General features: G+C 52.8%; 1 protein-coding gene across 3 annotated transcripts; it reads right to left on the reverse strand.

The window, feature by feature from the left end:
• Positions 1-1959: 1959 nt before the first annotated feature.
• On the reverse strand, positions 1960-20473 carry DNAJB12 (DnaJ heat shock protein family (Hsp40) member B12). 3 transcript variants are annotated; one of them, XM_066242514.1, is made up of 9 exons: positions 20266-20473; positions 12167-12347; positions 10749-10894; positions 8722-8901; positions 8538-8617; positions 7193-7302; positions 5534-5706; positions 4905-5002; positions 1960-3741 (listed from the first exon to the last, which is right to left on the reverse strand). In XM_066242514.1, the coding sequence occupies exons 1-9, from the start codon at positions 20396-20398 to the stop codon at positions 3712-3714; spliced, it is 1131 nt and encodes a 376-aa protein (XP_066098611.1). In that variant the 5' UTR covers positions 20399-20473; the 3' UTR covers positions 1960-3711. The 3 variants fall into 3 exon arrangements, with proteins under 3 accessions (XP_066098611.1, XP_066098613.1, XP_066098612.1); XM_066242516.1 differs by having other exon boundaries at positions 4857-5002; XM_066242515.1 differs by having other exon boundaries at positions 4851-5002.
• Positions 20474-22131: the final 1658 nt, after the last annotated feature.

Genomic DNA, 22131 nt, shown 5'->3' on the forward strand with positions numbered 1-22131 from the left:
AGAGCTGCTGCACCTGCCACTGCCCAGGTTTGTTTTTATCGGTCCTCTGTGCCCTGGGGCCTGTTGAACTCTGGATTGCTCCTGCCCCACAACTCCTCCAGGGCAGTCAGTCAGCTTTGTGGTTTCAGTGCCTGGAATGGGACTTGACAGGTAGTGAATCAGTTAATCTCTGTAGACTGAAGACAATAGAGCTTCCTTTGTAATCTCTATGTGATAACCCTTTTTCTCCTCACAATAGCCCAGTGAGGCAGGTGGTTCGGTTACTCCCATTTTAAAAATGAGGACACTGAGGTAGAGGGAGGTCCACTGACATTGCTAAGGTCAGCCAGTAGATGGCTCCAACCCAGGAAGCGGACTGTGGAGTCCACAGAGACACCCAACAGATCTACTCTGCTGCCCTTTGGAGGTGATGCCAACTCAGGGAAGTTGCTCTGCACCCTGAGTGGACACCTTTGTCCCTGTCAGGAGAGAGTGCACCTGCTTCTATGGGCAGCGTGTCCGCAGCTCCAGCCACCGGCCTTTGTTCCCTTGTGCACTCTCCTTGGCACAAATGGGGCTGATCGCCTTGAGAACAGTGAGTTTGGGTTCAGCCAGTTTGTGGAGCGATTGCTTTGTGGAGGGAAGGCCCTTGGTCCTGGCCTTCCTTCCCCTGAGCCTCAGCTTCCTGCTCTGGAACAGACTTGCTCAAACCACATTATGTGACACCTCGTAAGTTTTTCTGAGTTGCTCCAAAACTGACATTGTCAACATTTAAAAAAAAAAATTATTGATTGATCATTTGAGAGGAACGGAGAAACATTGGTTTGCAGTTCATACATTCATTGGTTGATTCCTGTATGTGCCCTGACTGGGGATCAAACTTGTAACCTTGGCTTATTGGGATGGTGCTTCAACCAACTGAGCTACCTGGCCAGGGCTCAACAGTCTGTTTACCTGGGTCTTGGCACTGCTGTGTCTCCCCTAGAAATTCTAGGTGACTTTGCCTGGGCAACTGGGGTGAGAATGAGGTTAAAGTCGTGCTGGGATTTGTGTTCCTAGGGGTAGTACCCGGGGGCAGCCTGGGATGAGGCGATAAGCTGGCAGATCCCAGGAGCTTGGATGGGTTAGAGGTTTTGCCACCTGACAGTGGGTGGGGACACTTTTCAAAGGTTCTTTTTTGCAGCAGTTGGAGCCTGTCCCGCCCCTTCTGGCCCGCAGAGCTGCGTGCCGAGAGCTGGGGGATGGGTTGGGTAAACGAGGGAGGAAGAACCGCCCCTGCCAACTGTAGTTAACAAGTGGCAACTCGCAGACCAGGCAGGGCAGACAGCGGTGACCTCGGGCGGGGCAGCCAATGGGCGCCCAGGCTGCAGTGGTACCACCGGGGAGACTGCCTGTCTTTGGCTGGAACGGCAGCGGGAGGGGCCTCGGGCCCTGTTTCTGGGAGGCCTCCGGCAGATTTGCCGTTCCATTCAGAGGAAGCGTCACTCGAACTGCCTCATTTTTAACTTTTCCAACCTTCTGGGGGAGGAGGACCAGCTGCGGGGGCGGTGTGGGAAGGATGGCTGGGAAGACTGCAGCCAGAGAGAGAAAGGAGCTGGGAGAACTTTCCCTGGTCCTGCATCTGGAGTGGGGCGAGAGCCCCAGGCTGCGGAGAAGAGAATCTCCGTTTTGCTGGCAGCGGGCCTTTTGGAATCGCAGGGATGGAGGGAGCAGGAACGTAAGAGAAGCAGGGGTTGTGATCATGTCCTGGTTGCCAACCCAGGACTGGCACTGGGGTTCCTGGGGTCCTCACTTGAGTCCCTTACCCTTTGACCTGTTCAAGTCAGCCCTCAAACAACACTTATGACCTAAGCGCAGCTGGGGCCAGGGGGATATTCAGACTTGTCACCAAAAACTCCTTGTGGGATGTCGGTAGCAACAGGTGCTTGTGGGACCCCCCTCCCATTAGTTCCTTGCTCAAGGCACACTCACCACAGCCAATCACATAATAAACATATATTTATAGATGTACAATTTCAGAATTCTAATTCAAGGAATACAGCTTCTCAGGGGATCCTTTAGGATCCATGTTCTTATTGCACATGGCTCAGCCCGTCTAGGGACATCTACCAAGACCAGATGGTCACGATGGTGGGGCAGAGCACCAGGACCACTGCAGGGGGCACTCTCGTCCACATCCAGTTAACATCTCTCTGGCCGGGGTGGCCACTTCATCACAGGGCAGGGTCTTGTTCAAACACCAGATTTGACATGTCTTTACCAAGCTTCTTTTCCCAGCAAGAACCCTATTTGTTGGGGGACTTTAAAAAAAGAGCCAGGAGGAACTCTGGGAGGGTGGTCATCACCTCCTACCTGGCCGCTTGGGGAAGTAAGGCTTTGGAAGGTGGCAGGCTCAGTGACACACCTACCACCAGAGGAAAATTCAGGGAAAAAACTGGTAATTCCAAAAGGCCCAGCTGAAACTGGGAATAAATAAAACCTCCCTCCCTTTCCCTGGCAGCAACTGCTGTTTTGAGAAAAATCATTTGAAGGTGAGGATAAGAAAACTCTTCTGGTTCAGATGCATCATCCTGGGTCCAAAGTATAAGAGAAGGCTGGGTGGCCTCATGTTCACGGAGGGCAGAGACAGAGGAGCCCACAGGCATGGACTTTCTTCAGGGGTTCTGGGTACCACCCACTGCCTCTTGGAGGAAGAGCCCTCTGGAGTCCTTGGGCAATGACTCAGGAAAACCCAGCGGCAACAGTGGAGTTGTGCCCTGTGGCACCTATAAGGCAAAACTCACTAATGGACTAAGGGGGAGGTGATGGCTAGGCAGGATCTAGTCCCCTTCCAGCCTTGCAGTTCTCTGTGACAAGGGTTCAGAGGGCTCATGGGCGTCAGGACAAAGGGCCCATCTGAGCTGGCCAAAGCTTGAAGCGGGTTGTCTCACTGCAGGCCATCTGCGGCCTCTACCGTGACTCAATACTGACCTGGCATTCTCCCTTCCAGCTTAACCATAAACCTGGCAACCTTCGAACGCTGCCTACAGATCTATACTATCATGATTGCTGCCGCCGTTGAACACAGGCTGGGGTGATGGCAGTGTGAACCAAGCCCCAGCTTCCCTCGTGCTGTCAGTGACGGCTAACGGCTAGGCCTTGCAGGACCAGGCTGCCTTCCCCAAAGAGTACGTTTTCTAAAACAGGGAAGAAATCAGCTAAACAATTTACCAAATCCCTGCATAGTTTAAAAAGTAGACTATATATCTATATATATCTTTATATGTGCTATTTACATATAAATAGATATATATACATATACACGCATCTATAAATTACATTCTCTGGAAAGTTCTCTCTCCTACTCCTCTGATCCTTGGCCAATGCCTCCGAGTGGGTTCCACTGCGAGGTGACTGGCGGTGGCTCCTGCGATGGAGAAGAGAGGCAGTCGGGAGTCCCCTCCCCCAGCCCTTCCCACAGACCTTTGCTGCAAGTTTTATATTCTGCTTTTGTTGCCATGGTTTCTGTATCCTAGGAGAGAGCTGAGGTGGAGCCTGAGCCTCCACTGGCCCTGGGAGGAAGGGAAGCAGCCCCGTGGCAGGTTTTCTGTCTGTCCTAAGAGCTTTCTGCATTTACTGGGTGAGAGAGTGGGCAGTTGTGTGGCAGTCAGCCTCCAATCCATTTTAATGTTTTCTTTTTTCTTTTCATGTCTTTCCTGAAATATACAGTCCATCACCTTGGCTCAGTGCATGTCACCAAAAATTCTCCAGGGATTTCATGGTCTGGGGAGGAGAGTGGTAACAGTTAGCTTGACAGTCACATATGCAGTTTCCAGCTTAGGCCACATGAACAAGCAATCCCCCTGCCACTGTCCTGCCACCTGAGTTGTGCCCAGTTGCCCTCCTGCGGTCTGCTGCACTTCCCTGGAGGCAAAAGCAAACGGCCTCAAAGCAGAGGTCTGTGCCTGGGTCCCTGCTGAGGGGACACAGGTGGCGGGATGGACAGGGTGCCAGCACTTTCACTGGCCCTGCCCACACTCCTCTGTTCTTGGTCTAAGTGACCCTCTGGCAAATGCTGGAAGCAGAGCCCACTACCCACAAATAGGGGTAAAGGAGGCCTGATCTGAGCAACTTTCATTTTCCCCCACTCCCTCTGTGCTGAGAGCTCTGCATTTGACCCTGAATTCAAGACCTGTTTCCCTCCTCAGACACAGGTGAGAAGCCTGGCGGGGGAGGGATGCCTGTGGCTTCCAGGTTGCAGGTGCAGTAGCATGAGAGACAGAGACGAGAGACAGAGACACAGAGAGCCAGCCTCTGATCCCAGCAGAGGACGAGGTCAGGATGCACAGGCCCCTCCTGTCCCCAACCTGTTACTCTGCCGCCATTTGTCAGGCTCCCCATCTTGCTCCATGTGCTACTGCCCGCAAGAGCAGAGGAGGAGGAAGGGCTCTTGGCCCGGCCGTTTCCACATGGTTCTCCCTGTGTGGGGGCTATCTTGGGCTGAGTAAGATTTGGTGGCTTAAACATCAGGGTACAGACAATAGTCTGCTGCACCTGCAAAAGGGCCGTGGTGACTTGACGGCCGAGCAGACCAAGGCACAAGCGACTCTCAGCAGCAGCCTTGGGGTCCCCCGCGGCTTGGCTCTTGGGTGCCTCATAGCACGAACCCCAGAGCCAGGGAGTAGGTGGGGTGGGGTAAAGGGTAGAGGCCTGAAGCAGACCTCCGTTTCTCAGCACACCCAGAGCTGCCCCAACTCTGCAGGCGGGAGGTCACGCTGGGAACAAGGCGTCTGGGCCGTCACCAGGCAGGCTTCCCGCTCCCTCCCACCCTGTCTCGTGTCCAGGGCCAGAGCTGCCAGGAGTTGTGGGGCAGAGGAGGCCCTGGCTCATACTTGGACCTCGGTAGTGCGGCTGGCCCAGGACTATCCATGCAGGGAGGCCTGCACCTCTGACAGTCGGTTACAGCTCGGGGTGCTCATCTTCTGTGCTTTGTGGAACATGTGTGTGTCGCCGAAGTAGCGGGCCCGGTATAGCAGGCTTTCCTCTGCAAAGCAAGGGGGCAGGTCAGGACACACCCCGTCTCCTGAGCCTGCTGAGGCACCTGCAGGCCTGCGGCATAGGAGGGAGGCTGGTAGAGGCCCAGAAGCGGCGGCAGGGGATCTTTAGGGAGGACCCCAAAGGAGCAGAGACTATGGTCCCGACTTGGGATAGAGACAGAGGTCCCTTTCTAGAGAGTGGGCCAACTACAGTAACCCGTCATCCTGGTCGGACCTCCCCCAAGCCCCACAGATAGCAACAGGTCCAGTCAGTGGGTAGCCAGGAGACCTGCTCTCACCTGTCTACACAGTTACCTCTGGCAGCCAAAGGCCAGGCTGACTGCAGTGACTTACAGGAACCTAGAGGAAATCTCCAGGCAGCCTTGGCCCCTGACCCCAGGGGAATACCAGGGTGGAGCTCAGCTCTAGGCTGGGAGGTAGCTGGCGCAGAGCAGCACCAGGTGCTGAGCCCACAGTCACTGGGCAGGCAGGGTTTCCCCTTCCTTGCTCTCCAGCCTGTGCCCAGCACACGCACTCACTCTGCTGCTTCTCCTTCCAGCAGTTGTTTCGGAGGTTGGCGATATAATCATCTTCCACGTTCCGTTCAACTGTCTTTAGGCTGGAGCCTGTGTACTCCTCAGAGAAGGTGTCTGCCACGTAGTAGACGACGTTCAAATGGTCAGTGACTCGCTTGTGAACGTGGCCCACTGACCTGGACAGAAATATACCAGGCACAAAGTGGGCACGGGTCCCAGGGAAGCTCTAGGAATGACAAGGCCCCTGACAGGAGGTGCCACACAGGTCACAGGAGTAGCCGCCTCCCTCCCAAACTAGAGGAGGAACTTGCCACTACCCAAAGTGAGGGTCTGAAGAAAAGTGGGGTGTCCCTCCTGCACGAACGGCCCAGGCTATGGCGAGCCCTCCCTCAGGCTCCATGCTTATGACACTTCCACTCGGGGGACTTTGAGGCAAAGCCCCTTTAAGAGAGGCCCTGGTCAGGGAGTAGGGAACCTGATTGGTCTGGGCTCGGTCTTTGGTGAGCTGTGTGACTTGAGCTCCCTGTGCCTCCGGTCTCCTCGTTCATCCCCAAAGCCAATCCTCGCTGAAGGCCTGCCTGCCTATGGAAGAGCTCCCAGAGTTAAGAGGCTTAGGAACAAATTGACAGGAAGGATTCCAAAGAGTTGAATCTTTCTGGCTCTTAGATTATATTTCCCATCTCCAAGTGCAAGGTTGTGGGAAGAGTGTCAACATGCAGGCAGGAGTCAGTGCTCCAGGGAGGACAGCCCCTGCCTGCACTGCCACCTGTTACCTCTCCAGCTGCACAGAAAAGGGGGGTCATTAGGCCACAGAGAGCCTGCGCAGGCTGGTGTGGGCCCAGTGGATCGGCTCTGCCCCCTGCTGGCCAAGAGAGATGCTGCCAGGCTCCCAGGCAGAGCCAAGCTGCTTGGTGGGGGTAGAAGGCTCCCACCAAAAGAAGCTGAGCACCCACCGTGGATTAGATACTGTCAGGTGCTAGAAATACATGAGGGGAACTGATACCTTAAAAAACTCACCCAAGTTCACTGCTGGCAGTAGAGACCATATATTCATACATCAAATACTGTTGAACATTTCCAATGAGCCTGGCATCTTATATGTATTACTCTAATTTCCTAAGTGAGTAGATGTTACTGTTCCCATTTTATAGATGAGGAAACCAAGGCTTGGAGAAGTTACGTCACTTGTCCAAGGTCACATAGCTGCTTAGTTAGTAGAGGAGCTGGGAATCAAAGACACCCTTGCTCTGTGTGACTTATGACTCTAAAGCTCATGTTCTTTCCAGGGCCCTAGAGCTCACACTCTGAACATATCGCAAGATCAGCAGATAACATGGGGGGTGGGTGGGTCATGAAGACTGTGAAATCATATGCAAAACTGTGTGTGTGTGTGTGTGTGTGTGTGTGTGTGTGCGCACGCGCGCGCAGAGGGTTCTAGGAAAAGATCTGCAGTTTTCATTGCATTTTCTTAGGGGACTGTGATCCTAAAAAGATCAAGAACTTCAGATCAACAGGGAAAGAGTATTTCCTTGATTCTAAGCCAGTTTTCTGCATATGATCAAGGACCTATAGGATGGGAAGGAAGGAGGCCCCTGATGGTGGCTGAGGCTCCACAGTCCCCATCTGCCCACCACCCCGGCCTCACCCAGCACCGGTACTCACGGCCTTGGGCTCAAACTGTAGGGCGGACTGGAGACCATCAGCTGGCTGAGGGCTGACACGAGGATCAGGATCAGGATGGGCATCAGTTGGACAAATACTCCCAGCCCGCCCTGAAGGGAAAAGCCAGTGGTCACCCACCTGGGCGGGGTGTGGCGTCGGCCACCATCACCACCCGCTGCCCATCACCGGGGAGTCCAGGTAGCAGGAGGCAGTCACCGCGCAAAAAGGCCACGACACCACTCTCTCCCCTATCCTCCCTTAGTACCCCAAATACAGAAGCCCTGCCACCGGCCACACTGCCCGGATAAGAACATAACAGCAATTTGTGTTAAACACAGGAGGAAGGTGGGGATATGTATTTACTTGGAGAGAATACCAAACACTGAGCAACAGCAGCCACACCCGAGGAGTGGGAGGAGCTGGAAGGAGACTCTACATACACCTTTTGTGAATTTCATGCCATACAAATATACCACCAATTAAAAAACTACCACTTAAAAATTTATAAATAAAAATAAATTGGTTCATGGTGTGACAGTTTATTATTTAAGAACTCTTCTGTGCCTGACCTGTGGTGGCGCAGTGGATAAAGTGTTAACTGGAAATGCTGAGGTCGCTGATTCAAAACCCTGAGCTTGCCGGGTCAAGGCACGTACGACAAGCAATTACTACGAGTTGATGCTTCCTGCTTCTCCCCTTTTCTCTCTCTAAGATCAGTAAAATAGAATCTTAAAACATACCTCTGCTGTATTTTAATACACACAAAAGTTTAAAGATAAATGAAAACACAAGTCCATACCATCAGAGCCAAAGGGAACCCCTCTGCCTGCCATAATTTTAATTGCTCTGAAACTGTTCACAGTATTTTGATTTCAGCTAGCTAGCTGCTCTTGTGGCATTCACAATGCATCTGAAGGGCTGCCTGCCTAGAGCTTCTGCATACATTTTTTGAGTGTAGAAAAGACAAGAGTCAGCACCTATATTGTCATCTACAATTCTTTCACGAAGCTGAACTTTCCAATGCTTGGAAAATATTGGCCTTATGAACAAATGAACTGCACAAAGGCTGTTCGTGCTTGAACCTGTCTGTAGGTGGGAAACATTCTACGTTACATTCTCCAGCAGAGACCATCAAATCCCCAGTCCCTCTGCTGGGCAATGTGGAGTGTGCTGCCCTCTGGTGTTGCTCAGCAGAATGGCAAGAAAAGCCCAAGATAGCTCCTTGGCTGAGAGTTGTGTGAACACTGCCATCCCAGAATAGACAGCAGGGCATGTCACTACCCCTCCAGGCCCCACACCCTGTGGGGGGGCCCTCTCCTACTCTCCCAGCACCTTCCTCACTCACGTCACCCTGGTTCTCCCTGCGGTCCTGCCTCTGCTGGTAGTTATAGCGCATACGGCCGTTGCTGTAGACGTGGACGTTACCTGGGGGTCAGAGGGACTGAGTCAGGAGTGGGGCTGCTGGGAAAGGGAGAGGCTGGCACCCGCTCCCCCACCATCACTCTGTGGGGAACGTGGGGGGGACTTACTTGATGGGAAGCCACCGCCAAAGAACATGTTGAAGAGGTCTTCTGGTGAGATGTCAGCCTCAAAGCCGCGGTGGAAGTCCCCGTGGCCATGCCGGGCTGCCTGGCTCTTGTCGTCACCAAACTGGTCATACTGCTTCCTTTTCTCTGGGTTGCTCAGTACTGCATATGCTGTGCCAATGGCTAGAAAGGAGGTAGGAAGGTCAGGCCTAGGATGCTGGCGGTGTGGGTGACAGGGCTCCCAGGGTGGCCAGCGGCTCACTCCTCTGGCACTTCTGTGGTGCTGCGGGAGCAGAGTCCTTGGGGTCAGCAGCCCGTTTGGCTGTTGGGCAGGAGCGGGAGAGGGGCATGCAGCGGTCCCTCCAGGTGAGTCTGGGCAGGCTGAGCTGGGCGAGGATGAACACCCAGGCTCCTCTCTCTCCATCTCATGATAAGAGTCCAGCTTTTTCTACCACCAGGCCCTTTATGGGCATTATCTTCTTTACTCCTAAGGGCACCCCAGCTCCGTTTTACCACCGAGAACCTGGCTCGGAGGTTAAGTGTGAGCTCGCAGAGCTCCGACGCTGCAGGGCCGGAGTCACACCCAGGTGTCTTGCTGCAAGTCCGCTCTCTGATTTTATGAAAACCACCAACCCACCACCCCCCTTCCTCTCTCTCTCGAGGTGCCAGTGGGATGGGGCATTCCTTTCTGGAGGTTTATAATCTTGAAGGCACAGTGTGACCTGAGGGACAAAGAGCTATATGATGCCCTGTTGTAAACTGGGGGCAGCGGGAGCTAGAGGAAAGGCCAGACTGCTGCTTCCGGTCAGGCCTCCTCCGCTGGTGGGCGTGGCCTGGGCAGAGTCCTCGCTCCTGGGGGTCCAGGTCCCCGCTGCGTTCCTCTCTCTGGCCCTGGGCCTCCCCAGTAGATCTCCCAGCTCGGGTCCTCCTGAGTCTCTTGCTCCCTCTCAAGAGGCCCCCTCTCTCGCAGGAGTGGGTCAGAGCTGCATCTGCTTCAGAATCCACAACCCCCGACAATAACGGGGATGCCCCTCCTCCTCCTATTCCGACGAGGCCCTGCGGCTAGACATGGTACTCAGAGCCTGCGCGTAGGCTGCAGGCACAAGTCAGGGCCCGAGAACCGTGAACCACAGCTGGCTTGCTTCCCTACTCCATTCTCCTCCTTCTCTGGGGCTGGCTGACAGGCAGCAGGGAGGACGCCTGCAGACTACCCACACAGGACCAACCCCAGGGAGCACCTAGGTTGGGCCCAGAGTCAGCACTCCAGGTCTTGGGGTCTTTTCTGCCACAGGATCCCCACCTGGCGATGGTCAAGGCACCAGTACCAAGCAGCACCCTGCTGGGGCTAGGAGAGGCCAGTCAGTATGCCATCTCCCCAGCGGTTCCCATGCTGTCTCCAGGACCCCAAAGAGGACAAGGTGGTGTGAGAGAAGAGAGGTCAGGGGGAGATGTGGGACTGCAGTGTCCAGTAATACAGGGCTGGCACAGAGTCACTGCCGGTTCAAGGAAAATATAACCAATTAGAGAGCAGCTGATGACTTCAGCCAGAACGAACACCCACCCCAGAACCGACAGGCCAAGGCCACAGGGACCCCACGGGCCCCACTGCAGGCCCTAGGGAACCGTGTGCTGTTGGAGACAGAACGTATGTGAAAAGAGGCTTGGAGGTGGGTGCCTATGGCAGCTGGCGCTGACCTGAGGCTGCCCAGTTTCTCTGCACAGGGCAACTGTTACAGAGTCCAGATAGGGGAGTGCAAACAGGTGAGTCAGGGGGGCTGCTTCTGCTCTTCAATCACCACATGACTTGGAGAAGCCACCAGTCTTCCTCTCCTCAGACCCCTCCTGGAACCCCAGGGCACGAGGAGGAACGGGAGGCAGGCTGGGGCTCTTTGAACTCTGACAGATTTTGCGTGAGGTGGCCACTAGGCCCTTCTAGGAAGGACTTGGGTCCAAGGTGGCTGCCTGGAAAAGCCCCGTACAAGCATAGGAGATAAAAACACCAAAACACCAGGAAATCAGGGCTGGCTTACCTTTGAAGGCTTCGGTGGCGCCAGGTGCGTGGTTCTTGTCTGGGTGGAATTTGAGGGCCAGTTTGCGGTAGGCCTTCTTCAGGTCCTCATCTGCGGCCCCTCTGCTCACTCCCAGGATCTCATAGTAATCTTTACACTGCTTGACTCTGGGGGAGGGAGAGGAGCACAGTGGGGGCTCCGCACAGCCGCAGGGGCCAGGGCTGCGGTGGGCGGTGGGCGAGGGGCGAGGGGCGAGGGACCGCAGCAGGAGCACACAGCTCTGAGCAGGCTCAGGGACACGCGCTGCCAGACTTTGGGGAAAAGCGAGCCTCAGAAAGCGCCATCTGGGATGGGGATCGGGGCAGGGCCCAGAGGAAGCAGGAGCCACTTCCCTCTGCCAGCAGCGCTCATACTGCAGGCAACCTCAGCAGGACCGTCAGTCAGGGGCTTCTGCCCAAGGGCAGCCGTGTCCCCAGCTGGGCCAGCTGTCTCCTCCTTGCAATTTGAGTCTTGAGTGGGTAACATGAAGGCCATGGCAAGTGTCTGTTCACCCCACCTCAGGGCCCTGAAGAGACCCTGCTTCTCTTCCATTAGTTCTTACTCCTGGGGCCCCTGGAGACCCTGGTTCTTGAACTTTTCCAGGCATTCCCAACTCCCCCAATTTCTGTTGCCTACAACTGACAGGGTTGTCTGAGCAAAACCCTATCTGGTCAGAAAAATGTAAATTTAAGTTGCTTCTCAGTCTTTTGCTAGAAAAATGTAAATCTGGCACAAGTTTTTCTAGGTCACAGGCAGGCTGAAGCCCAGTCCTGATGTTTGCTGTTGTCCTCACTAGTAGCCAGGACCACATAGGAATGACCTCGGAGGGGTCTCGAGGCTGGCTAGCAGGGAGGCCTGGGGAGAAATGGGAGCCCGAGAGCCTTGGCTGGGCCATCCTGGCCTGCTCATGAGCCTCTCTGTGCAGGGGGCCTGCCCAGGCCTCGGAGGGTTAACCGTCTCCTGTCTCCACTCTACCCCACACAGGCTCTGACCTGAAAGAGTCTTTGTTGGGGGTGGGATTGTGAGTTGGGGAAGGATCAGGAGGGGGAAACCAGGCCTCATCTCTGTCTGACAAACAGAGCTGTGTGAAGAGGCCAGGCCCGCGTGGCCCGTGGCAGAGGAAGCTGGCGGTGTCAGCATTTCCAGCCTCTGCTGTGGGTTGTCTTGGCAGGAGAGGACAGTGTAGCCCTGCTTCCCACACTGTATTCCAGGGCCTTGTGGGAAATAAGGAATGGCCTGGTCCTCACCACTTGGACCTTCTCCATCTGCGAGACCCTCCTGGGGCCCACCAGACCTCAGGCAGATGTGATGTGGAGGACACAGAGCAGGAAAGCTTCTCTAGACTTGGAAACTTCCCTCCACCTCCAGGCCCCACCTGCCCACCAGGCCCAGGCTTCTACCTTTTCACAGCTGCTACTTGTTCCGCAGTGTAGCCTTTGGCGGTCTCTCCTCCTCCGGCTTCGCCATTGGCCGAGGGGGCATCAGACCCACCTGCTTTCCTGTGGGTTGCATGGGTCGCATCTGTGGGTTGGGGTTGGTCACCAGCAGACGGTGGTTTCTGGTGGAGGGACTCGATCAGGGCTGTTGCAAGGCAAGGAAACCATTTAGGACTCGTGCTCCATCGAGGTCACATGTCATGGCTGAGGGGCCACCTGGCCCTGGGAGAGGCTGGGGCCCCACACACCCCACCTGCTTATTCTCCCGGCAAACCCACTAGCTTCTCTCCTGACCCGAGCCAGCGGGGGGCCGGAGGGGCAGCCGCCTGCTCTTCTGGGACCCACAGTCCTCAGGAGCCAGGAGGGGATGTAGGTCACTTTAAACTCTGCATTAAAACAAACTATTTTTTTCTTTTTTCCTGTTTCCCCAAATAAACTATTGTTCCTTCAGATTTTTTAAATCCCAAAGTAGTGTGTTCAACAGCTACCCTCTGTTAAGAGCTGAGATGAGAGAAGTACTTTGTAGTGGGGACCCCACTGCACAGGACCATCTGACTCAGTGAGATTGAGCAGAAGGGCTTCCTGGAGGCCTACGCTTAGCCAAGAAGAGTGGGGGGGCCATTAGTTTGCTCCAGAGGGCCAAGGGTGGTGTAAGACTCAGCATAAACATCTGCTGTCCTCGCTACTTATATTTTTTACATTTTTCACATGGCTGGCCATGTCCCACTTCAATGTTAGTCTATACAGGACATTAGCTGTCTCCCTCAGACAGGATCATGGTTATTGATACCCAGGTCCTTGGTTCCTGCTGACTCAGTAAGGGCAAGCTCAAATCTCTGGCAGAAGTCCCCTGTGCCCATTTATTTCAGGCACAAAATCAGTTCTGAATCTTCCAGTCATGCCTGGGGTACAGTGTCCTGGGAAACCAGGCATCAGACCACTGCAGGGACCCGGGACACCTCTGTGCTCAGTAGGCACAGCATCATAGCCTGCTGCTCCCCCCAGATTCTTCAAACGAGCCAGGTGCTTGCTGGGCTCGAGGCTCTATGCTGGGTGTCAGACACCCTGTACTGCAGCACACCTGGGTCTCACCCAAGGAGCCTGGAGCAGGGTTTGTTGGGAGCAGCACATTGGGACTCAAGTGAACCAATGCGCCCTGAGCCACTGCTGTCTTAGCTGCAGCGAACTCATGGGATCTTACTGAGTCAGCAGCGGGGAAATCCACACACAGGAGCTGACAACAGAGCCTGGCCCACAGGAGGGAGGCAGAGGGCTTCCTGCAGCAAACCCTGTGCGTGCAGCAGTGACCAGTGCTCACTCTGCGTCAGGCAGCCCCACACACAGCGCTCTGCGTACATTAGCTCACTCAGTCTTCACCACTGCCTGAAAGGTAGGTCTTATCGCCACTGTCCTCATTATAAGGGGGAACTGTGTATTTGATCAACTTGCCCGTGGCACACAGGTGGGAAGGCAGGACCTGGACCCCAGGATGTGCAGCTCATGGGACCTTGCTCTTCACTACGCTGTTATCCAGACAACACAAGTCTGGCAGCGAGAGCCCCTTCCAGCCCAGTCATTCCAAGTAGAGAAGAACTTAAACTCAGACAGACCCAGGTTTCAAATCTCAGCTCAGCTACATCCTAACAGTATGGTGGATCTGTGAAACCTCTCTGAATCTTAAGTTTCCTCACCATGGGGGAACGAGGGTGAGATGGACAGCGTGAGGAAGTATCCAGCAGGGAGACTGACATAGAGTAAAAGCTCAAAGTAAGGAGCTACTATATTATGACCTGAGCTGATGAACTAGTTGGCCAGGAAGGTGAGGGGCCCGCGGCGGGGGCGGGAGGACTGGGGAGCCCCAGGGCTCAGAAAAGGAAGTTCCAGCACTCAGCAGGCTCTGGTCCCAGGGATAACCATGACATTTGAGATTGTCCCAGATGCCAGGTCTGAGCCAGGTACCAAGGGAATGGCAAAGCAGGACGCCAACAATGCAGAGATGCTGACTGAGATGGACAGAGCGAGGACACCTGGTTTGCTAGATTTTTTTAGGACTTTCAAAGAAGTGGCTTATTTCAATTTCTCTAGAAGCCCCAGTGGTCCAGGCTGAGCTGATTACACTAAGGACAACAGAACCAGCCATTCAATGGCCACAGAGCATTCGCTGGGAGAAGGGAAGGACTTTCTCCATCTCGGAAGACTCTGGAAGCTTTTAAGGGCAGTTATATGGAGTCAGCCACTCTAATCTCCCTCTGCTTCAGAAAGAGGGCCCAGCGGGAATAGATGTGCTCTGGGGCAGACAGCAGTTTCCTGCTTGAGCTGGCAATGAAAGATTTCAGGTTGCTGAGAAGCAGGTCTCTGTTGTGGCCCAGACACCCTCTCTCTCAGGCCTGTGGGATGAGACTGGCTCATCCTGACTCAATGTTACATCCCTCACTGGCACAGTGACTGACAGGCAAATGTCACAAGAGTAGGAGGCAGAACAGCTTAATGTGACTTTGGAGTTAGACAGACATGGCTGGGTTTAAATCCTGACTGCCCCTTTCCAGTAAAGCTGGAAGACATTTAGAAAGAAGGAAGTTGCTAGAAGAAACCAAAGCTGCGGGGGCGCAGTGGCAGCCAGGGCAGAGGTGGAAGCGTTCCAGAGCCAAAGCCGCCAGGTGTGGCCTCACTGCAAACCGACAGGAGAGCCAGGCTGCCTGCGTTCAGACCTGGCTCTGACGCTGGCAAGGGCATCGTGGACACATCCACTTAACTTGAACTTCTCCAGGTAAAACTGCAACTCTCTGCAGAGTTGGAAGAGTATATGAGTAAACACATATAAAGAACTTAGCACAACTTCCAGCAAATACTAAGTGTTGCCTGTTACTTTTATTTCCAGCTCTACGTACCTGTAGTATTAAAAGTAAGGAGGGAAAAGGAGGCCAGAGTAGGCAAGAGTCTGGAAGTGGGCTAGACAGTCTGGTTCTTTTGCTAATTAGTCATATGGCCTTGTCAAGTTATTGAATTCTTCAGTGAAGATACCATCTCTGCTTTCACAGGGTTGCTCAGAGGGGTAAAAAAGAGTCAGAGAAACCAGGCGAATGGAAGGACTGAGCAAACAGTAAGGTTCGTGAAGGCTGACTGACTTGAATGAACAACGCCATCTCAGACCTCACCAGTGTTAGAAAATCTCTCAGTCCTAGACCCTGAATGCCAAAATCTCTCGGCACGGAATCCTCCCCTCTCCCTGAGCTGGTTTTCCCTTCAGCCTTCCTGACAGTCTGGACCAGAGCCAGCCATCTCACAGAACCTCAGGCAGCCTGAGCTGCAAGAGCATTTAAGCCAACTGTCTTTGTATGCTGGAGAAGCAGGTCTACCAATGTTCTCATCAGCTCCCCTGGAAACCAGTACCTTCCACCATTGTTGCTAAGCCTCAGGCAAAGCCAATGGCTACTAGGCTGCCAGGCACTGGATAGAAACTTCCAGAAAGGCACTGCCTAGCTCCACTAGCATTGCCCTGTGGCATCTCAGCTTAGGGCCTGGCTGCTGCCCACCGCCCTTTGGTGCCTCCCTGTCCCACCTCCTGCAGCAGGATTTTCAGGTCCCTCGTATCTTTTCACTGTGAAGTCCCTTGTTCCCTCACGGTTGCTCTGGGCCTCCTCGCACGCTACCCCTTCCCTCTGTCTGTCCTTCACTCCTCCCTACCTGTTCCTGGTCCTACCCTCTCATTTCTCAACTCGTCCTTTTCCCATGTGGCCTCTGCAGCAACCTAAGGTGCTGCTCACCACCTCCTTGACACCCTGCTCCGCGGCTACTTGGCGCTGCTCTCTCGGGGACTGCCTCCTCCTGTTGTTGCTCCCTCGCACTCTGCTGCTGAGGGCGCGCCAGCATCAACCTCCTCTACCCGTTCCACACCTTCCCACAGTGACTCAGGCCAGGACAACCCCAGTGCATTTCATCAGCTGAGACCAGACTTTCAGCATGAACCCGAAGCGCTCTCCTGCCCTCCAAGCTGACAGCTCCTTGGGGACAAGCCACCAGCAACAACCACCGGCACCTTGCACTCTGCCCATCTCTTCCTGCCCATGCTCCTCACCCCTGGTGTCTCCCCAGCCACGCAGGCTTGGATGCTGAATGCCTGTTTCTCCTTAGCATGCTTCTCACGTCAGGCCTGTACCTCTGTTCCGAGACTTATCCTCCCCCAGACTACCTTTACCTCAGGGCCTCATAGCTCCTCACCTACTCAGTGCAACTGTCTCCCAACTAGTTTCTGCCTTGAGTCTCTCTTCCCTCTTATCAACACGTACATTAAGAAATACAGCCTGGCCTTGGCCAGTTAACTCAGTGGTAGAGCGTCAGCTTGGCGTGTGGATATCCCAGGTTCGATTCCTGGGCAAGGCACACAGACGTGCCCATCTGTTCTTCTACCCTTCCCACTCTCTTCTCACTCTCACTCTCTTCCCCTCGCACAGCCATGGCTCCACTGGCCTGGGGCACTGAGGATGGGTCCATGGTCTCCCCCCAGGCACTGAAAAATAGCTTAGGTTGCAATGGAGCAACGTCCCTGGTGGGCATGCCAGGTGGACCCCGGCAGGGTGCATGTGGGAGTCTGTCTCTCTGCCTTCACGCTTCTCACTTAAGAAAAATACAAAACAAAACAAAACATACCCTTATCATATTCCTGTCATCTAAACTGTGTGTGTAGGCCCTGGCCGGTTGGCTAGGTGGTAGAGCATCGGCCTGGCGTGCAGAAGTCCCGGGTTCAATTCCCAGCCAGGGCACACAGGAGAAGCGCCCATCTGCTTCTCCACCCCTCCCCCTCTCCTTCCTCTCTGTCTCTCTCTTCCCCTCCCGCAACCAAGGCTCCATTGGAGCAAAGATGGCCCGGGCGCTGGGGATGGCTCCTTGGCCTCTGCCCCAGGCGCTGGAGTGGCTCTGGTCACAATAGAGCGCCGCCCGGAGGGGCAGAGCATCGCCCCCTGGTGGGCAGAGCGTCGCCCCCCCGGTGGGTGTGCCGGGTGGATCCCGGTCGGGCGCCTGCGGGAGTCTGTCTGACTATCTCTCCCCGTTTCCAGCTTCAGAAAAATACAAAAATAAAATAAAAAAATAAACTGTGTGTGTGTGCGCACGCGCTTGTGAGAGTGTGTGTGTGTTTCACTAACTACAGAATAAAGTGAATATCCTGGCCTGGGTGGACAGGATTTCCACAATCTGGCCTCATTCTATTTCCCAAACTTATCCACTCTATACTCAAATTACCACTTCCAAAACCTCCAAATCTTGCTATCCTCAATCTCTTCCTCCAAACCACAGCTTCCAGCCTCCAGGTGGCGCTGCCAGTGTGCTCTTCTCCAAGTCTCCAGCCCTCCTCCAAAGTACAGTTCAGATGCCGCCTCTCATGCTAGCCCCTGAACTCTTCCCTCACTGTGATCTACCACTGTTTTTATGTCCTCTCTACACTGCTTGTAATTTCATGACTAGGAGCCTGTCCTCCAGCCTCATCCCTCACACCCAGTGCTTTCCTCCGCTTACCGGACTGAAGCCATGGAGGCAGGGACTAGAGCTTCCATGCCTACCTTTAAGTCCTCAGCATCTGACACTGTGCTCAATTTTTGTTTAATCACAGCTATTGTTCTATGGCTTACAATATTATTTTTTCTGTAATTTGTCTCTCTCACTTGATCGTAAGCTCCTTGAGGCAAAGGAGCATGTCTTACCAATCCTGCTACCCTACTCACTTTGCACTAGAAGACTTAACAAACAAAACATGAATGTTGATAGCGCCTGACCAGGCAGTGGTGCAGTGGATAAAGCAACGAACTGGGATGTGGAGGACCCAGGTTCAAGACCCCGAGGTCGCCAGCTTGAGCGCAAGCTCATCTGGTTTAAGCAAGGCTCACCAGCTTGAGCCCAAGGTCGCTGGCTCGAGCAAGGGGTCACTCGGTCTGCTGTAGCCTCCTGGTCAAGGCATATATGAGAAAGCAATCAGTGAACAACTAAGGAGCCACAACGAAGAATTGATGTTTCTCATCTCCCTTCCTGTCTGTCTGTCCCTGTCTGTCCTTCTCTCTCTCTCTGTCTCTCCCACAAGAAAAAAAAATGTTGACTGCATTGAATGAGCATCTGGAATGAGTTCAAACCTCATCTATGGAGTGTGGACAATACTACCTAGTATTTTTCTAACCACGATTTCCCCAAGCCAGGCCTAAATTAACCCCAAGTCTTTGTAAAAGCTCAGGGCCATAGATGACACAGGTGATGTTTACAGATAGGCATGAGACACATACTCTTTCTAGAATATCATAAATACTACAAATATGCAGTAGGCGACTTTTCTGCCTGAGCAAATTCCACTGCTAGAGCCCAGGAAGGACATCCATTACAGCCCCTGAACTGGCCCAGGAGGCCTGCTGGCAGGAATATCTCCACAGGCTATATTGTTACCATTCTTTCTTGGCTGCCGGCTCCTGAGCCCCAGAGGCATCAGAGTCAGACAGAATTCTGAGAGCTGCAGGGCCTCTACCCACCATGCTCTCCTCTTATACAGTGTGATTTATTACACAGAGAAGCTCCTTGAGCAGATTACCTCAGGAGTCCTGGCAAATACAGACTGAAACCCTCTCCAAGAAAAGGCAAAGAGGGCAAAAGACCAACTTGCAAAGTCGGAAGGCAGGAAAACGCAGGCATCCAGACCTCCTTTTCTGCCGGTAGTTCCCCTCTCTCAATTTCATAATGTGGGTAAAGAGGATTAGGAGGCTGGCTGCTGCTCTCCAATTCCATTTTACTCCTTTAGTAAATAGTTATAGTCACAGAACTTTTCAATGTCTTGCTGCCTAATACTGAGCAAGTCCCTTGCCTCTGATAAATATCTTCAGATCTTCAGAGCGAAAATAATGATCTTTGCTCTGTCTCCCTGATAGGGCAAACTCAAGTGAGAAAACGCATTCAAAAGCACCTTTTAAACTTAAAAGCCCTATAGGTATTACTGTTATTCACATTATCTTGCCAACTCTTTAATTTTCTAGGTAAGTAAACCCAAGCTCAGAAAAGTCAAATGGTAGCAGTCAGGATTAGAACCCAGGTCTACTGATTCTAAGTACCTGTTATATGCCAGACAGTTTACTAAGTGGTAACTGCAGGTACAAACTCTGTAGCTTTAATGGACTACCTCTTTCTCTCTTCCAGCCTGTATTAAGAAAAACTTCTTTGAAGACTTTGATTAAAGAAAAAAGAGTTTCCGGGTACAGCGAGATGCTGAGACATCATTCACTTTTCCCTCTGTTTTTGAAGGTTTCATTCAGTTCAGGGCCATATAGAGCAGAACAGCCTGATGCTGTCCATCTGCCATACGGCCAACCACTGATGGGCTTTTATGTGCCAAGGTGGCTGGGGCCAGCGACTCCAGTAAGACTGTCCGCTCGGACCTCACAAACAGGTGAAGAAGCTCCAGGAAGGAGTGAGAAGCCCGGTCTCAGGACAGACTGTCCAAGGCGGTGGTGTGGATCTGGGGCGGGAGGGAAGAGAGGGAGGGGGAAGGGGCGGAGAAGGCAGGCTCTAGTTTTGGGAGGCTGGACCCTGGCCTTCATCTGGAAACGTGCAAGGGACCGAAGATATGAAGACGCCTTTGCAGGCAGTCCGAAGATTGGAAGTTTTCTTTCCCTTCTAGAACCCAATCTCTCCGTGAGAGTAGTTATGTTTATTAAACTATAATATTTCCCAGGCCGGCAACTGGCCCTGTGCTACCGAATAGCCCCTTGGGAAAAGTAGTTCGATTTTATTTTCAGGCAAGTGCCCTTCGCTCCGTCTGCCAGCGCCTGTCATTCCCGGGAACTTCAACTCTCAGAGGGTTCTGCAAGCACCCGGGAAGCTGAGATCGCGGTCGCCCCTGTCATCAGGTGTGCAGCATCCCGGAGAGGCACGCGATCGAAAAACTACACTTCCCAGCAGCCACCACGCGTCTCAGTGCGCAGGTGTAGCCGCGCCTCGCCACCCCTCCCCCTCCCCCAACTGCTGCCGTCGGTCCGTTCCCGTATTCCCCCATCAGTTCTAAAGTCCCCCTCTGTCTCCCGGCACCTCACACTCACCGCGAACTCGCGCAGTGGGGTACAGCCGCTGCGCCTTCTCCAGGAAGCGGAGCGCCCGGTCGGGCTGGTTGCTCTGGATAGCCTTGAGGGCAATGCTAATACAGCGCTCGGCTTCATCCTTGTTGGATTCCATGGCGGAACCAGAGCGCGGAACCAGGGAGGGGGAGGCCGGGCGAGCGAAGGGCTGCGCCAGCCGGAGCGCGTCGCTGTGCAGGCGGGCGCAGGCTGATGACATAAACGCTCTGTCCCTCCTTTTTCGAGATTTGAGCGAGGGCGGAAGCGTTACCGTATGTCTTCTAAGAGGGCGACGTTTGAGACAGGTGTTCAGGGTACAAGCCCACATTTCTGGAGGCCAAAGAGTTATATTCAGAGGTCTTAAAGTTGAGTATCCTTGCACGTTCTTGTAGTAACTCTGTGCCTTTGAGACAAAGGTCATTTATTCACTCAACAGGTATTTATTGACAACACTATTTGCCATAGTGGGTATACAGTGGTGAACAAAACAAAGCCCCTGTCCTCATGGAGTCGACATTCTAGTGTGTGTTGGGGTGGGGAGACATCCAATAAGTAGATGTATTCAGGTAGTAATACATGCTATAAAGAAAAGTAAAGGAATAGAGAGTAGAGGGTATTGCTTTATTTTAAATATTTTATTGATTTTAGAGAGAGAGGTAAAGAAAGAAACAGGAACATCAAGCTGTTCCTGAATGTGCCCTGATCCTGGAATTAAACCGGCAACCTCTGCTTTGGGAGGATACTCTAACCAACTAAGCTATCCGGCCAGGTCTAGAAGGTACTGTTTTAAAAGGCCTAATAAGAGAATTCTTCTCTCAGAAGCTGTTGTTTTAATAGAAATCTGAATTCAGGAGAGAACGCAGATATTCCTAATGTGTCCATCTGGAGGAAGGGTGATTCAGGCAGAAGAAAGAGCAAATGCAAAGACTTTGAATCAGGAACCTGACTTGGTGAGTTATTACAAGACCAACAAGAAGAATACACTATAGGTGGCATGCAGGATTCCACTGTAGAGTGGAATTTAGTTCTATCAGGCATTCATGCCTACCATTCCAGCAAAAGCAATCTGTGAAAGTTACCAATGATCCACATTGCCAAATCCACTGATCATTTCTTAGTTCTTATATTATTTGGCTTCTCAAGCAGGATTTGGTTAGAGGCCACTAGAGCTGAGAGTTAGGAGGCTACTACTATAATTCAGGGGAGAATTAATAGTAACAGATAGGGTGACGGTGGGGGTGATACGAAATACTCAAATTCTGGATATATTTTGAAGACAATCAAAATTATTTTGCTGATGGATTGGATGTGGGATGTGAGGGAAAAGAAAGAAGTCAGGATGATTTCAAGATTTTTGGCCTAAGTGGAAGAACAGAATTTCCATTTACCAAAACTGTAGGAAGACAGAGCAGCACCTTGGTAGGGGAATCTTAAATGTTTGATTTAGTTGATGATGTCTTTTAGAATCAGTGGAGGTAGAGTAGGGAGTTGTAGAGATGTATGGTTTAGGAAAGAAGGTGGGGCTGGAAATACAATTTTGGAAATAATCAATATATATAAACAGTACTTAAAGCTCTGGGACTAGATGCACCATTGCAGTGAGTGAGGATAGGGAAGAGTAGAAGTGTGTTTACTGAGGCCTGTGATCTGCCCCTCCTCGGTTTAGAGGTCTTGAAGAAGAGGAGAATCCAGGAAAAGAAAATGAAGAAGCATTTCTGCTAGAAAAGAAAATTAGTTGTTTCAGAAGTCAAGTGAAACAAATGTTTCAAGAGGGAGGGAGTGGTCAAACTTTTGCAAACCATGCAGAGGCCAAGCAATATGAAAACAGAAATGATCGATGGATTTCACAAT

Source organism: Saccopteryx bilineata, chromosome 9 (genome assembly GCF_036850765.1).
Source record: "Saccopteryx bilineata isolate mSacBil1 chromosome 9, mSacBil1_pri_phased_curated, whole genome shotgun sequence".
NCBI lineage: Eukaryota > Metazoa > Chordata > Mammalia > Chiroptera > Emballonuridae > Saccopteryx > Saccopteryx bilineata.